Consider the following 17735-nt stretch of genomic DNA (forward strand, 5'->3'; position numbering starts at 1 on the left):
GCCTCAGGGGTCTGATGACAAAACATATAATAACCACACACTGCCAAGGACACTAAGGTCCTCTCACGGACTATCACTATCCACACCCTTTTCAAAAGACATTGCACGATGTGATACCTGCAAGCGAGCCTTCTCCGGAGTAGCCCCCACACTCTGGAATGCATTGCCTGAAAGGTTCCCCTTAACACAATACTACCTCTACTTCAGGAAGCAGGTGAAAGCTTGGCTCTTCAACCAAGCCTTTAACGGAAGAAGTAACTAACTTGTTAGTCTCACTCACACACACAAGGATTGACTCGGGCTGCACATACTGCAGCGGGACATGTTTATCCACTCCTACCCTAGGTGAGATAATATTTAACCATTTCTCTGAACTCATGTGCAACTTTCTTTAAATCAATCACCTTACTTTCTAACTCTTCCTACTTTCTACAATGTTAGTATAAATAACTTAATGTTAACACAAGACTACCTCTACTTCAGGAAGCAGGTGAAAGCTTGGCTCTTCAACCAAGCCTTTAACGGAAGAAGTAACTAACTCATTAGTCTCACTCACACACACAAGGAGTACTCAGGCTGCATATACTGCAGCAGGACATGTTTATCCACTCCTACCCTTGCTGAGATAACATTTAACCATTTCTCTGACCTCATGTGCAACTTTCTTTAAATGAATCACCTTACTTTCTAACCCTTCCTACACGTTACATCTTTGCTTTACCCTTCGCTATCACCTATAATGTTCTATTGCGTATTGTGAAGTGCTGCGTACGACTGGTAGCGCTATGATTTATAGTAGTAGTACTAGTATTGTGTTGACGTAAGTAGTATACCATGCCATACTTTACATTGCTTTTGAATATTTTTACTGCTGTAATTGTCTATTGCTCATGTTTGATTTATGCTTACTGTACACTGCCTTGAATGAATTCCTTCAAAAAGATGGTAAATAAATCCAAATAAATAAATGCTGTTTTTCTTGATTCCGAATTCCTAGTAATCAAGTTAGTGTCCTTAGGGGCTCTTTACTAAGATGAATTAGACAGTTTGCATGGGTTTTACCATGTGGTAGACAGTAGTACTGAACTGCAGTAATCTCTACAATGCATTGAAACCAGCAGTACAGTTTAAAAAAAAAAAAAAAACCCTGCACCAGGCCTAACTTACTGCCCCTTTTACTAAACCGTACTAGTGATTCCCGTGCAGCAAATGAGAGGAAACCCGTATGAATTGAATGGGCTTCCTCTCATTTGCCACACAAGAATTGCTAGTGAAGCTTTGTAAGAAATACCCTTAGGTAGGGCCAGGAGATGGGTAAGATATGGGCAGGGAATATGGAATATGTGATATGGAAGGCTGACCCCTAGTGTAGTACCACAAAACTACCACTAGGGGTCGTTGCTGCTGTATTTGCACCTGAAGTCAGATGGGGACCACTCCTGCCAGGGACCACCTACAGATCAGTCCTGGGTGGGTAGGGGTCTAAAGTACCCTAGAGAGTGGAATGGAGTTTCCTTGGGAATATGTGGATAGAGCCTGTATTCAAGGGAGGGGTTTATCAGGGATCAGATCTGGGGTTGGGGGGGGGGGGTCATAGAGGATTCTCTTAAGGGGATCAGATAAAGGGATGAGGCATCGTGGGAATTGAGGAGATTGGGGGTCAGAGGGGGGAATCAGATGAGAGTTGAGGGGGAAGATAGAGTGGGGATGATGGGTTGTACCACCATGGGCGTCAACATTTTGGTAGGTTTGAGCCTGGGCTGCTTTACATGCTAGGGCAGATAATTCAAATCCACACTGACTGCCAAGGCAAGTAATGCCCCCCTGCAATTACCACACATTAATGTTTGCTGTTGACATGCAGAAAGTGCTAAATCTTCCCACCCTCTAGTAAAATGGCCCTTAATCTAGTGGTTCCCATAATATAGGCAACCGAGACCCCTCGGACATATAGGTTATCTGATATTTACAATAACAACACAATAATAATCACCCGACACATGGCATTTTCTTAAATATGGGACAACTTGGCCGCAGCTTTATTTAGATACAACACATTTTAAAACCTTAGGTATACCCAAGCCGAATTCAGCCTTTGTCTCATTTATCCAACATTCAGCCTTCGGCTCATTATCCAACCGAGTCCGCCGCATTAGCAAGACTGACCGATCATAAACATTGCTCCCCGCCGCACAGCAGGGGAGCTCAACCATAAGTGCAGCTATCCTAGCTGCCTAGCTTATACCATCAGGCTTGGGTACCCCACCAAAGCTGCGACAAGATATATACAGGTACAATTCACAGTAAACTGGGGAGGGGGGGGGGGTTGGGTGTATGCTGGTGCCCGGACGCCTGAAGAGGCCGTCCGGGCTCCGCCCAGGGGTTTTTAAACCCCTTTGTAGCTCTTCCCCCTTTTCAGCGGGGTGCCATTCGGGCGGCAGGAACATGCCCATCAAGCCTCGCTTGCACCCTGCTGGCCCGGGGCGCATGCCCATCGGTAGGGTTACCATATGGCTCCAGAAAAAGGAGGACGGATTGAGCCAGCCAGGTTTTACTTCCATTGCTTTCAATGGAAAAGCAATGGAAGTAAAACCCGGCTGGCTCAATCCGTCCTCCTTTTTCTGGAGCCATATGGTAACCCGGGGCACGGCGCCATATTATAGGTGGCTCCGTGCACCCGTGGGGGCACTGCGCCTTGCTTATCAGTCAGGTTTTCAGGATACCCACCGAGTATTCATGAAAGAGATTTGCAAGCAGTAGAGGCAGTGCATACAAATCTCTCTCATGAATATTCATTGTGGTTGTGGGTATCCTGAAAACCTGACTGGCTGGGGTGCCTCCAGGACCAACAGGTTTGGGAACCAGTGCCTTAATCATTTCTTAGCAAATGCAGTAAAGTTTTATTAGAAACTAAACCTCTCTATATGCCAAACCTAAATCAAAGCCCCCCCCCCCACCCCACCCCTCTAAAAATTATTCACAGGTAAACAAGGGATTAACAGGCATTAAATAGCTTCTATTTAGGTTGTGACCTTCAGAGCTTAAGCTTCTTTGTGAAAAGGCCTTTGGCCATTTTAGTTTACACAATTCCAAAGCATTCTTTCTTATTTCATCTTGGGTTCCTTTTATTTTATTTTTCTTCCTTTGCCCGCTCATGCAACTCTCAGAAATTACAGGTATCCCCCAATATACCAAGTCCCATTTCCATTAAGCAACAGAACAGCGCAGTAAATCCAGGAACAACCCGCAGAGTCTGTCTGTCCACACCTGTTGCAGCTCCCTTTGGGGGATTAGGCGCTGGGGTTACCCCTCTGCAAATGTCAGCCCCTTCCTAAGATCCCTCGACCCTTCCTGATGTATTTGGAAGGGGAGACCTACCTGCAGGCTGTGCAGGAGAAGCTTCCAAGTCACAGATGGGGATTTGGCTGCAAGCGGAGCTGGTGTCCGTAGGATGATGGGTGACTGAGTACACGTTGCTTCTGCTCCTAATGTGACTTAATGTGCGAATTGCCTTGGCAGTTAATTCCATCCCAGCTTGAGTCTCCTTCTAGGTGAATCACAGGCTGAAGCTAATTAGCCAACCTTCTGCTCCATTAATCAGCAGCACAGGGCAACAGAATGATCAGCAACAAGCCAGGGAGCCATGATGGCTCGTCTTTGTGCTAACTCTGCAAAGCTTTGCATCCGTTCCCAATATGAATGAACCTGACATGCTGCAAATCATTCACAAAAAGAAAGAGGAAACCCTCATACCCAACAGAGAGAGAGAGAGAGAGAAAGAAAGAACAATTTGCAATGCCCCCAGAAAAAACGTGGGCTGATTTGCCTTCTTTATACGGAAGAAAGAACGAATCTGCTCTCCAAGCCCCTGCTTCTCTTGCAATCGCCGGTGACAGATGGCAATTTATACACCCCGCATTTTCCCTTTCTCAAGTTACACCAGACACATGGCTGAAATCAAATATTAATAAAATTATCTTGCAAATTGCAAGAGGTAGAGCAGTGTTACACCTGCTGGGAAGATTCCAGTGGAGGCATTGCTCACTTTTAATTGATTCAGGGGAATGAAAGGTCCAGGTTGATATATCAACAAAAGTTATTCGAATGTTCGGAAACTCTTACTGCTGTCAGACCCTTTTTACGTTTTGCCCTATGGATTAGAAAGAAGCAAACTTCAAGCCTAATCCTTGTACTAGAATTTGAAACTGAGGTGTTTCAGTCTAATAGATCAAAATCTGATGCATTTATTTCTTGGGGATTTATTTATTAGTGACCATTATGAAGAGATTCAGCCAAGGTAGGTGTGAGGTTGACCAACCTTCCAGCACATAACTGCTTCTAGATATAAATTCCTTAATCCCAGACTTACCAGCTCCACCTGAACCCCCAGTTCTCATACCTACAACTTATCCATTTCCTGTTGTTTCAGGATGGATCTCAGACGTCCATGATATGCAATGACTGTTACCAGATGTGAATCGGAGAAGGCCCCCTTGCTTGGAAAACATTTAAAGCAGATGAGATTACGGGTGTACATAGCTGCGTGGTTGGTCCTCAAGTTTTTTTTTGACATTTCTATGTGGGAGTTTTGTGTTTTTTTTCCTTTCCAAGTGCAAAAAGGGGGTCCACAACTTCCAAAAACGAAGGAGCGAAAGCGGAACAAAAAGTCCAAATGACCAACGCAAGCAAGGAGTAAGAGCGTCCAAAATGTTTATTCGCAAAGAGTCAACTGAACCAAACGACCCTACATGGGCCATGTTTTGGCAACAAGCTTTCTTCAGGGGTCAATATGGTTGAAATTAAACAGCATCACAGGGAGTATGAAACCCATAAGAACGCTGGAGCACAATACGCTGCGTGCCCAACGCGGGCTTACCGCTAGCTAAAAGGGAACTACCACCGGGCTACCGTAGTCCACAGCAGCCCGGCAGTAGTTCCCACCTCCAGCGTGCTGTCATATCTGGTGCTACAAAAATAATTATTTTTGTAGCGCGCCAATGTGTACCCGGCGGTAATCAGGCAGTGCCGCGTGCTGCCTGGTTACCACTGGGTTAGCATGGGAGCCTTTACTGGCACCTCAATGGGTGGTGGCAAGGGGCCCCCCTCCCACAATGGCCACTTGGCAAGTGCTTCACTGGCCACATGGCCGTTTCTTAAAAAAAAAAGAAAAAAAAAAAGAAAAGAAAGACCTACCTTTTACCCGCTGTGGTAAAAGGTGGCATCGGTGCACGTCAAAAATACACGCTGATGCTAGCAGAGACGTACAATGATTAGGAGTTCTTTATAATGGGGGCATCCAGGGTGCTGTCTGAAGCCAAATGCAGTCTGTCTGACCCCAGGATGTGGCCACTTAAAATGTTTAGCATTTTTGTTTTACCTAATTAGCTAGCACACCTGGTTTTGAAGGACTGTAGAACTATTTGGTGGATACAGGGTCACAATTTCAGAATATAACAGGCTAAAATATGGATGCATGAACATTAGCCCACTATAAAAACATTCTTGTGGACCGACCACACACACAGATTTGTGATCGTTCAGCCCAATGTTGTAAGTATTTGCTTATAATAAAAAACCTGTCCCTGTCCTACTGGACCTCCAGTGAGATGTTTCTCTTCCCCGTATGGTGTTATTTCCCCTGTGACACCCCTCCCTCACTCCCCAGCGCTCCACAAACTCCACACTTCCTCTCTCTTTCTGTAGTTTACAAATTGACTTCTGAACATTTCACAGTTACATCTGTCACGTGTGGCTCAGACACTATAGAAAGGAGAGGCTATGAAGCCACAGTTTACACAGAACGTGGATATCAGGTGAAGACAAGCTCAATTGTGTGTCATCCCCCCTGAATCAGGAGAAACAGGGGTGATATGATACAGACGTTCAAATATTTGAAAGGTATTAATCCGCAAACGAACCTTTTCCGGAGATGCGAAGGCGGTAGAACGAGAGGACATGAAATGAGATTGAAGGGGGGCAGACTCAGGAAAGATGTCAGGAAGTATTTTTTCACGGAGAGAGTAGTGGATGCTTGGAATGCCCTCCCGCGGGAGGTGGTGGAAATGAAAACGGTAACGGAATTCAAACATGCGTGGGATAAACATAAAGGAATCCTGTGCAGAAGGAATGGATCCTCAGGAGCTTAGTCGAGATCGGGTGGCAGAGCCGGTGGTGGGAGGCAGGGATAGTGCTGGGCAGACTTATACGATCTGTGCCAGAGCTGGTGGTGGGAGACGGGACTGGTGGTTGGGAGGTGGGGATAGTGCTGGGCAGCCTTACACGGTCTGTGCCAGAGCCGGTGGTGGGAGGCAGGGATAGTGCTGGGCAGACTTATATGGTCTGTGCCAGAACCGGTGGCAGGAGGCGGGGCTGGTGGTTGGGAGGCGGGGATAGTGCTGGGCAGACTTATACGGTCTGTGCCAGAGCTGGTGGTTGGGAGGTGGGGCTGGTGGTTGGGAGGCGGGGATAGTGCTGGGCAGACTTATACGGTCTGTGCCCTGAAGAGGACAGGTACAAATCAAAGTAGGGTATAAAAAGTAGCACATATGAGTTATCTTGTTGGGCAGAGTGGATGGACCGTGCAGGTCTTTTTCTACCGTCATCTACTATGTTACTGTCAGGCTTATTTTCAAAGCACTTTGGGAGGCTAAGTTCCATAGGTTTCTATGGAACTTTGGGAGGCTAAGTGCTTTGAAAATATGCCTCTATGAATCCTACAAAAAAATTGTAGTCCCACCCTCTTCCCTGTCATGCGTTGTTGAGTTTTGATTACCTTGTCTTCCCCAGCTTTTAGACTATACCACCAGATGGTATATACTGATGGGTGGGATAGAACATTTTTAATAAAACTTTTACTTGGTGGCATTTTGAAAAGGATCTGCTGACGCAGAGTCACTTTTAAAATAGCTGCAGCAAATGTAGTGAGAGCAGCCATTTTAGAAACGTATATGTTCAAAAAATGAACAGCACAGACTCGGATGCTTCCACATGATTTCATTTTGGAGGTGGATATAAACTAGAAGATATTAAGGAGAATGACTCCCTTAATCCTTCATGAAACAAGCACATTTTTAAAACCTATATGTGCTGTTGAGTAGGTGTAAAAGCCAACGTGGAATTAGAATTCCCCTCATATGAGGAAAGGGCTCGTCAGCTTGGAAGACACAAGGATATGATTGATGCTTAACAAATCCTGGGTGGAGTAGAGCAGGTAAACGTGAATCAATTGTTTATTTTTTCAGAAAGTACAAAGACTAAGGGACACTCAATGAAGCTATATAGTAGCACATTTAAAACAAATAGGAGGAAATATTTTTTTCACAAATAATTAAGTTCTGGAACTCGTTGCTGGATGATATGGTAACAGCAGTTAGAGTATCTGGGTTTAAAAAAAGGTTTTGACAAGTTTCCGGAGGAAAAGTCAATAATCTGCTATTGAGAGAGAAATGGGGAAAGCCACTTCTGTCCCTGGGATTGGTAGCATAGAATCTTGCCATTCTTTGGGATTCCGGAATCTTGCTATTCTTTGGGAATCTGGAATGTTGCTGCTCTTTGGGATTCTGGAAATCTTGCTACCTTTTTGGGATTCCAGAATGACGCTACTTGTGACCTGGACTGGCCACTGCTGGAAGCAGAAAACTGGGCTAGATGGACCATCAGTCTGACCCAGTATGGCTATTCTTATGTTCCATGCTCCATCCAAACCACGCCCCTTAAAACCTCTATCCAGTGTGGCTCTCCCTGTGTAAATAGCAGCTTTCTGAAATAGATTTTTACACATGTAGGTGATACACATGTATGAATGCTGGTATTTCCATATGGAAATCATGAATAAGGCTTCTAAAGTAACCCCCAGAGAATCACCTAGAAATCAATAGAAGTCACAGCCTTCAAAGTAGTTGAATATAGATGCTTTATTAATCATCCATAAAAAAAATTAACAGCTTCAGAAAATGAAATATTGCCAGGTAAAACAGAATAACTGTAGGTCCATCTCCTTGAAAAAAAAAATAGTGAAAATTTCACCCTGCTGGAGTATGTTTGTTATTGATCTATATGTCATGATTAACACATCAGCCTGACATCCTGGGAAAAATTTAGTGCAGAATTTAAGGTTCCTTGCAGCTCTATAAACCAAAGTAGCTCAGTCAATATCACCCAAGGTAGACACCTTCTCTATTGTAATTTACCTAAAAAACAGTCACAAAGGAGCCTCTAGAAACAGTCATCAGAAGGGCAAAGGAGCCTCTAGAAACAGTCATCAGAATGGCATTTCCAAGTCTAGAATATTGCAGATGGAAGGATTGTGTTTGCCAAAGATTTACTTTGTGCATTTGTGAGATAAGCACTCGCATTGCTTGGCGTGTAGTATTTCGTGTTCTACCAGGCTGCCGTTGGCACAGCGGAGGGGCACTTTCATCAGTTCCGTTTGTGTGGCTGAACAGCAGATGCATTGATCTTCCATGCTGTTAGTCTGAATGGAGTAGATAGCCCTGCTTGTACATTTGCCCTGAAAATGAAAAAGGAAAAAAAAAAAAAACCGTTAGGAGACCCAAGTTGCCATATTCAATTCAAATGCTGTCTGGCCTGGAGGATTACATGGGAAATAGATATGTATTTATTTATGGAAATACTGAGCCTGTGGAGGTCAGCTACATTTTAGAACTGACTGCTGTGGACAGGAAAAGACGCAGACGTTCAATACCTAGGCCTAATCTGGATATTGGTATTGCCTATCCGCGTCATCACATCTTTCATTTGCACTCGTTGTCCATTAAATTCAGACTTTGGTTCAAAATTCTTTGCCTAACCCATAAGGCACTCTGCCTTAGATCTCCTTCTTATATCTCCTCTTCCACTGTCCCCGAAACCCCTTCCCATGCACTACGCTCCCTGGACTCCAATAGACTTGTTCATTCCTCACCTTGAATGGCTCACTAAGGGAGGGGGGGTCTTTTACAAAGCGGCAGAAAGGCCAACGCGGCCACCAGCAGTGGTTCCGACTGAAGCACATGCCATTTCCGCGCTCCAGGAAGTTTATTTTCCCTAGCAGAGCGCTAACGTTGCGGAAATCGGAAACCACATAGGCATTTACCGGCTGCGGTAAAAAGGGCCCTGGTGCATGGGAAAAACAGCCTCCACTGCTATTTCAGATCCCCTTTTCCCCGCAGCTTAGTAAAAGGACCCCTATGAGTCTACCCATATTTCTGCCTTCTTCCTTCTGTTACCCTTTTGGTGGAATGACTTACCCCCCTCTTCTTAGGTCTGAAATGTCTTTCTTTATATTCGAATCCCTTTTGAAAGCGCACTATTTTGAACTGGCGTTCAGAACGTCTGCAGGAGCGCTCTGAGATCACTGGTTCTGCTTGGACTCAGTGGTTAGTAGTGTGTAGATGATTGTATATCTGACCTTGTGTGTCTCATACAGTCTTGGTGTGATTGGTTTGTATATTTCCTATATTTTAATTCCTTTTTTAACATTTTTTTATTGTAAGCCGCTATGGTCTGAGCATTGTAATAGTGGTTAATCAAATATTTTAATAAACACTAGTAAAAATGGCCCGTTTCTGGCGCCGATGAAACGGGCACTAGCGGGCACAGGACTCCCTTCCCCTCCCCTTCCGGTACCTGTTCCGTCGGCCCAGGAAAGAAAGAGCCCCCTCTTTCCTCCCGTAGCGGTGGCTTCCTTGCTGCGTGCTGTGGGAGTTCGGCTCTCGGCATTTCAAAATGGCCGCCGAGAGTTGAAGTCTCGCAAGGCAGCTTGAACTCTCGGCGGCCATTTTGAAACGCCGAGAGCCGGACTCCCACACCATGCAGCAAGGAAGCCACCGCTACGGGAGGAAAGAGGGGGCTCTTTCTTTCCTGGGCCGACGGAACAGGTACCTCTAGACCACCAGGGAGACACGCATAAGGGGAGGGGAGGTGACAGGGAGGGAGGGAGGTTGGTGAGGTTAAGCGTGTGCTACCGTGGGCGGGGCTATGTGGCGAAAGGGGCGGGGTTCATGTGCACGTCAGCGGCGGCTGGGATTTGTTGGAAGGGGAGGAGTAGGGAAACACGCGGAGCGTGTTTCCCTACTGCTCCCCGTGCGTAAATTTGTTTTCGTGTTCCGCCCTCGACGTCATCACGTGTGACGCGAGGGCGGGGCATGAAGATGTTGTGGTGGCTTCACCACCATGAAACCACGAACCGGTGTGTAAGTGACTTCAGTGACGTCAGTGTCCTCAGAACGTTGAGGCTGCGTTTTATTATAGTAGATGAACAACATTAAAGCCTCTGGTAAAATAAGAATGTATTTCCTTACCTCGCAGAACTGGATATGAAGTTGCTTTTCAGTCATACAGTCATCAATCTTTATGTATTTCAGCTCTCCAGTCGTGTGTCTGCATTCCGACTCCAAACCTACAGCACCAGATCAGGAATGTCATTTGAACCTCGCTCCCGAAGGACCCTCATTACAAAGATGGTGCTTTCATAGAAGTCACCTAATCATTCACTGCCATAAAGTTGGATGGCATCACCTTCTAAAATGTCGACCAAAAGTTTAGGTTGCTGTTCCCTATACGTGCCACTTTGCACTTGTTCACATTGAGATTCATCTGCCATTATGGATGAAATTCAATGTGGAAAAGCGCATGTAGGGAAGAGCAACCCAAATTTTTAGCTACATGATGCAAGATTACAAATTAAGAGACACCACCTTGGAAAAAGATCTATGCATCATCATAAATAATACGTTGAAACTCTCTGCTCATTGTGCAGCAGCAGCTAAGAAAGCAAATAGAATGATAGGAATCATTAGGAAAGGAATGGAGAAGAAAACAGAGAATATTGCAATGCCTTTGCAACACTCTATGGTGTGACTGCAGCTAGAATATTCTGTGCAGTCCTGCTTATCACATCTCAAAAAAAAGATTTAACAGAGTACAAAAAGGTACAGAGAAGGGCCACAAAAATGACAGAGGGGATGGGTTGAGATTCCTGTGATGAAAGGCTAGAGAGGTTTAGGGCTGTTCAAGCTGGAGAAGAGACAGCTGAGGGAAGAGATGCTAGATGTCTATAAAATAATGAACGGAGTGGAACAGGTGGATGTGAATTGTTTGTTTACTCTTTCCAAATAGTAACATAGTAGATGACGGCAGAAAAAGACCTGTACGGTCCATCCAGTCTGCCCACAAGATAAACTCGTATGTGCTACTTTATGTGTATACCTGACCTTGATTTGTATCTGCCATTGTCAGGGCACAGACTGTAAAAGTCTGCCCAGCACTAGCCCCGCCTCCCAACCACTAGCCCCGCCTCCCAACCACCGGCTCTGCCACCCAATCTCTGCTAAGCTTCTGAGGATCCATTCCTTCTAAACAGGATTCCTTTATGTTTATCCCACACATTTTTGAATTCCGTTACTGTTTTCATCTCCACCACCTCCCTCGGGAGGGCATTCCAAGTATCCACCACTCTCTTCATGAAAAAATACTTCATGACATTTTTCTTGAGTCTGCCCCCCTTCAACCTCAATTCATGTCCTCTAGTTCTACCGCCTTCCCATCTACGGAAAAAGTTCGTTTGCGGATTAATACCTTTCAAATATTTGAACGTCTGTATCATATCACCCCTGTTCCTCCTTTCCTCCCGGGTATACATGTTCAGGTCAGCAAGTCTCTCCTCATATGTCTTGTATGCAAATCCCATACCATTCTTGTAGCTTTTCTTTGCACCGCTTCAATTCTTTTTACATCCTTAGCAAGATACGGCCTCCAAAACTGAACACAATACTCCAGGTGGGGCCTCACCAATGACTTATACAGGGGCATCAACACCTCCTTTCTTCTGCTGGTCACACCTCTCTCTATACAGCCTAGCAACCTTCTAGCTACGGCCACCGTCTTGTCACACTGTTTCGTCACCTTCAGATCCTCAGATACTATCACCCCAAGATACCTCTCCCCGTCTGTACATATCAGACTCTCACCGCCGAACACATACGTGTCCCATGGAGTTTTACTCCCTAAGTGCATCACTTTGCATTGAATTTTAATTGCCAAACCTTAGACCATTCTTCTAGCTTCTGCAGATCCTTTTTTAATGTTTTCCACTCCCTCCCGGGTGTCTACTCTGTTACAAATCTTAGTATCATTCGCAAAAAGGCAAACTTTACCTTCTAACCCTTTGGCAATGTCACTCACATATATATTGAACAGAATCAGCCCCAGCACCGATCCCTGAGGCACTCCACTACTCACCTTTCCCTCATCCGAGCGAATTCCATTAACCACCACCCTCTTGCGTCTGTCCGTCAACCAGTTCCTAATCCAGTTCACCATGTCGGGTCCTATCTTCAGCCTGTCAAGTTTATTCAAGAGCCTCCTGTGGGGAACCGTGTCAAAAGCTTTGCTGAAATCTAAGTAGATTATGTCTATAGTACATCCATGATTCAATTCTTGGGTCACCCATTCAAAGAATTCCATGAGATTCATTTGGCACGATTTACCTTTGGTAAAACCATGTTGTCTCGGATCTTGCAACTTATTGGCTTCCAGGAAATTCACTATCCTTTCCTTCAGCATCGCTTCCATTACTTTTCCAATAACCGAAGTGAGGCTTACCGGCCTGTAGTTTCCAGCTTCTTCCCTATCACTACTTTTGTGAAGAGGGACCACTTCCGCCGTTCTCCAATCGCACGGAACCTCTCCCGTCTCCAAGGATTTATTAAAGAAATCTTTAAGAGGACCCGCCAGAACCTAAACCTAAAGTTCAGACGAAGATCACATTTCAGTAGGGCTGTGAAGTATGGGTTATGTTCCAGTTTCCTTGTACTAAAGCTTGTTTTTTAATAGAAGAAGTGTGTGTGGGAGGGGGCAACAAAACATCAGATTACCCCAAATGAAAGCCTGTTGTGCCTCACCCACTCACCCTCTGTCATCATGGTAACAAGCAGGGTTGACTAACGTGTCCTTTTACTAAGGTGCGCTAAATAATAAGACATGCATTATATTGCTATGGGTGTCTTATCGTTTAGTGCATGCTAATTGGTAGTGTGTGCTAAATATATTAGCGCACCTTAGTAAAAGGACCTTTAAGTTACTAAACAAGATGGAGAGTTGAGTCTCAGCCATAACAGAAAAAAATAGTACCTAATAATATGTCTCTTGAAATTCCTCCCTCAGGAACTCCATCTTAGTGTTGCCAGATAGGCAGTTTTCCCGCCCAATTGGGCTCCTTTCCGTGACCCACTGCGGCTTTTTCACGCTGCGTGCGGGTTGCGGGATTTTGGGCGGCTTATTTTGGCCCTCCACGATTTTTTTGCCGGCCGCGGGTTGGCTGGTTTTCCCCGCGGCTGAGGCCATTACAAGCCCCACAGAGGCGGGCTTAATGACATCATTTGCATGCAAATGGCCTCATTAATATTTATTGATGATGTCATTCATATGCAAATTGACACCATTAATATTTATTAATGATGTCATTTGTATGCAAATGACTTTGTGCAGTTTTGGGGCTGGTTTTGGGCGTGTAACATTTTTCCCATCTGGCAACACTGCTTACTACCTGTAATCAGATTTTATACTTTGTCACCAAGCCAAATATTTTTCCATGCTTTATGGGCTCAGATGTATTTCTTATTTGCAATTCCTTCATTCACCTATTTTTAGAACGACTAGCATCTCCCTTGATGGGCTTCTCCAAACAGCTGCTCTTCATTTCCAACATCAATAGATCTATCCGCATGTAGTCATAATCACTGACGTTACCTGGTTCTCTCTAGTCAATACCCCTGAGATCAAAAGACATCTGACAGCTGGAGCTCGGATTTAGCTTCTCACAAAAGAGTCATTTTTTAATAATGCTTTTGTGTCCTCCAACGTTGAGTGCAGGCTGATATCAGCCAGCGACCTGAAGCCTTCAGCAGATGAAAATTATTTGCAACGGTGAGGACAGTTTTTTTTCCCCTGCCACCTTCTATGAAATTTCTATATTAATATCTTTTGCAAGGTAGTATTGACAAGTTACTGCAGTTTGCCCTTTCAGAGTAAATGTTCCATCAAGTTCGACATGTGTTTCTGACCACCTGAGCATCAATGCCAGCTTGGTTTTAATGGTTTCTATCACTGTACTGGTTTTAATGGTTTCTATCACAGATTACCAGTTGAGCCTCATATTTGCTTTTGATAATTGCTCCATCCATGCATTAAAATTTTATCTTGAATATTGATTTGTGAATTAGTGCTAAGACGGTGGACTGGAGGAATTCAATCAATATATTAAAGAATAGAGGCACATGCAAGCAAACATGTACATACATGAAATGTGCTTCAGAACATTGTCTGGCTCTGTGTATTATTTATTTAGATTTTGCTCACTCCTTTTTCAGTAGTAGCTCAAGGTGAGTTACATTCAGGTACTCTGGATATTTCTCTGTCCCAGGAGGGCTCACAATCTAAGTTTGTATCTGAGGCAATGGAGGGTTAAGTGACTTGCCCAAGATCACAAGGAGCAGCAGTGGGATTTGAACTGGCCACCTCTGGATTGCAAGACCGGTGCTCTAACCACTGGGCCACTCCTCCGCTTGTTAGTCTTTAGGGTTCTACATGGAATGTTGCTACTGTTTGAGATTCTGCATGGAATCTTTATTTATTTATTTAGATTTTGCGCACACCTTTTTCAGTAGTAGCTCAAGGTGAGTTACATTCAGGTACTCTGGATATTTCTCTGTCCCAGGAGGGCTCACAATCTAAGTTTGTACCTGAGGCAATGGAGGGTTAAGTGACTTGCCCAAGATCACAAGGAGCAGCAGTGGGATTTGAACTGGCCACCTCTGGATTGCAAAACCTGTGCTGTAACCACTAGGCCACTCCTCCACCCCAAAGAATCTTGTTACTCTTTGGGGTTCTACATGAAATGTTGCTACACTTTGAAATTCTGCATGGAATATTGTTATTCTTTAGAATTCTAGAATCTTTATTTATTTAGATTTTGTTCACACCTTTTTCAGTGGTAGCTCAAGGTGAGTTACATTCAGGTACTCTGGATATTTCTCTGTCCCAGGAGAGCTCACAATCTAAGTTTGTACCTGAGGCAATGGAGGGTTAAGTGACTTGCCCAAGATCACAAGGAGCAGCAGTGGGGTTTGAACCGGCCACCTCTGGATTGCAAGACTGGTGCTCTAACCACTAGACCACTGGTGACCACTGGGGGAGTAAGGGGAGGTCAACCCCGATTCCCTCCGGTGGTCATTTGGTCAGTTGGGGCTCCTTTTTGAAGCTTGGTCGTGAAAAAAAAGGGACCAAGTAAAGCCGGCGAAATGCTCGTCAAGCCTGGCTTGTTTTTTTTCCATTATCGGGCGAAGCCGGCCATCTCATGAGCACGCCCCCGTCCTGCCTTCACTACCCTACCGACACGCCCCCTTGATGTTTCACCGGCTCCGCGATGGAAAGCAGTTGAATCCGGCCAAAATCGGCTTTCGATTATACCGATTTGGCCGGTTTCAGGAGATCGCCGGCCATCTCCCGATTTGTGTCGGAAGATGGCCGGGGATCTCTTTCGAAAATGAGCTGGATAGTATACTAATTACAGTGTCAACACAATACCTAGCAAAACATTTCCATAGACAACCTAGGGTGTGTGTGGGAAGGGCTATTTTGCACATATTTTATTTATTTATTTGTATCCCACATTTTCCCACCTATTTGCAGGCTGAATGTGGCTTACATAGTACCGTAAAGGCGTTCGCCAATTCCAGTATGAACAAATACAGTAATGTTGTGGTAGAATAAGGTTCGTGTGTACAGACGCATATAACTTTGTGCCCCACCCAGACTCCACCTACCTGAAAATACGTGTTATGTAAGATAGGTGCATATTTACAGAATAGAGCTTAGGTGGAATTTTGTCAGTTTACTATTTTAAACATTTATGCCGATAATTGGCAATGTAAATCTTTGCACCTCCTTTATAGGATTACTCTCATACTGTAAATGTTATATTTTCCTATCATTTAATCTCTTCCACCAATATATTTCTAAACAGCTGCAGGAGTATCCCAGCAGGGTAAGAGAGGCAGTATTTTACAGTACGAAAAACAAACTCAAATCCAAAAAGAGTACAAAGATAAGTTGATTGATCAATCCCAAGCATGAAACATGTAAAGGTATTCAAGAAGCTGAGGCAATACTTAGGAATCCTTTTACTAAGTTGTGCTGAAAAATGGCCTGCACTAGTGTAGGCGTGGGTTTTGGCCAAACGCAGAATCATTTTTCAGCGCACCTGTAAAAAAAAGGCCTTTTTAAAAATTTTTTGCCAAGAATGGACGTGCAGCAAAATGAAAATTGCCGCGCGTCCATTGTGGGTCTGAGACCTCACTGGCAGCCATTAACCTAGCGGTAAAGTCTCATGCAGTAACCGGGCAGTAATAACCTGAGCACGTCAGATACCACTTGGCGCGCATAGCTGACGAGCGCCAGAAAATAAAAAAAATATTTTTTGGACGCGCATAGCAGACACGTGCCAAAAATGAAATTACCGCAAGGGCCATGCGGTAGCCGGGTGGTAAGTTAGAATTGGAGCACGTTGGGTGCGCACAGGTGCTCACGCGGCTTAGTAAAAGGGCCCCTTAAAGCACTAATTGATGAGCGATGATAAAATCCTAGTGTTGCAGAGGAGCAAATGACGAGAGTTACTTACAGGTTTCACAGCAGGTGTTGTTCAGCTGTACAACTTTACCCTGAAGAGGAGGAATATGACAAGGGTGTTATTGAAGAAGCAAGATCCATCACGTTTTATAGACAAATAGACTTTCCCACAAAATTCTATAAATGCCACTCACAATTGCGCGTGCAAATTTGTGCAAGCAATTTAATTGAGTAACGAGCTAACAATCAATCATTGGCAGTAACTGAGACCAGTTTGAATTTACGTGCTATTCTATAAAGACGTGCCTGTAAATTTTTAGCGCACAAGTGAAAAAAGGGTTGTGGACACGGGAGGGGCATCCACTAAAGATATGCGCACTATTACAGAATATGGGAGACTGCGCCTAATTTAGGCACGAGGCTTTGTACCAGGTTGTTTTCAGTTGGTGTAAATCCTTGCGCTCATAATTGGGTGAGGATCCCAGCACCAAATGCTATGTTATAAACCATCTCAAAGCGCAGCAGCGTAGCAAGGGCGGGGCGGTGGGGGCGGTCCGCCCTGGGTGCACGCTGATGGAGGGTGCAGAGAGCAGCCATACGCCTGTCGGCTCCGCTGGTTCCCTGTTCCCTCTGCCCCGGAACAGGTTACTTCCTGTTCTGGGTCAGAAGGAGCAGGGAGCCAGTGGAGCCGACAGGCGCGCGTCTGCTCTCTGCACCCTCCAGCAGCCAAGAATGCACCCGGTGGGGGGGCTTGATGCGTCGGGGAGGGGGGTGTCATTGCACCGGAGGGGGAGGGGGTGTCGTGCTGTACCCTGGGGGGACGGATGCCGCTGCATGGCGGGGGGGGGGGGCTGCGCAGTGGTGATCCACCCCGGGTGGCAGCTGACCTAGGATTGCCACTGTCAAAGCGTGCTTAGCGCTCATTTCTTTTCACGTCAAAATCTAATCATTTGTCTTCCATTAGATGTCTTTAAGGTAAATGGGCATCACAGCCTTTGGACTCTTTTACTAAAGTTCAGGGAAATCTGGGCTTAAGCAGGACTTTCCTGCGCACTAAGCCTAGATTTAACTTGGCACGCCTCTTTTTTAATTTGCATATCGAACGCTAA

At 45.0% G+C, this 17735-nt stretch overlaps 2 protein-coding genes across 2 annotated transcripts in view; both read right to left on the reverse strand.

The window, feature by feature from the left end:
• Positions 1–3739, reverse strand: part of ANO2 (anoctamin 2) — a 242727-nt gene extending 238988 nt beyond the window's left edge. Inside the window, 1 exon segment of the mRNA XM_030215259.1 lies at positions 3379–3739. Within this exon segment, the coding sequence (XP_030071119.1) occupies positions 3379–3529 (151 nt within the window). The 5' untranslated portion in view covers positions 3530–3739.
• A 4154-nt stretch (positions 3740–7893) lies between these two features.
• The window catches only part of VWF (von Willebrand factor), a 235651-nt gene continuing 225809 nt past the window's right edge, over positions 7894–17735 (reverse strand). The window contains exons 50-52 of the mRNA XM_030215570.1: positions 16679–16718; positions 10302–10399; positions 7894–8509 (exon numbers count right to left, since the gene is read on the reverse strand). Of these exons, the coding sequence (XP_030071430.1) occupies positions 8321–8509; positions 10302–10399; positions 16679–16718 (327 nt within the window). The 3' untranslated portion in view covers positions 7894–8320. The remainder of the gene's footprint in view (positions 8510–10301; positions 10400–16678; positions 16719–17735) is intronic.

Source organism: Microcaecilia unicolor, chromosome 9 (genome assembly GCF_901765095.1).
Source record: "Microcaecilia unicolor chromosome 9, aMicUni1.1, whole genome shotgun sequence".
Taxonomy (NCBI): Eukaryota; Metazoa; Chordata; class Amphibia; order Gymnophiona; family Siphonopidae; genus Microcaecilia; species Microcaecilia unicolor.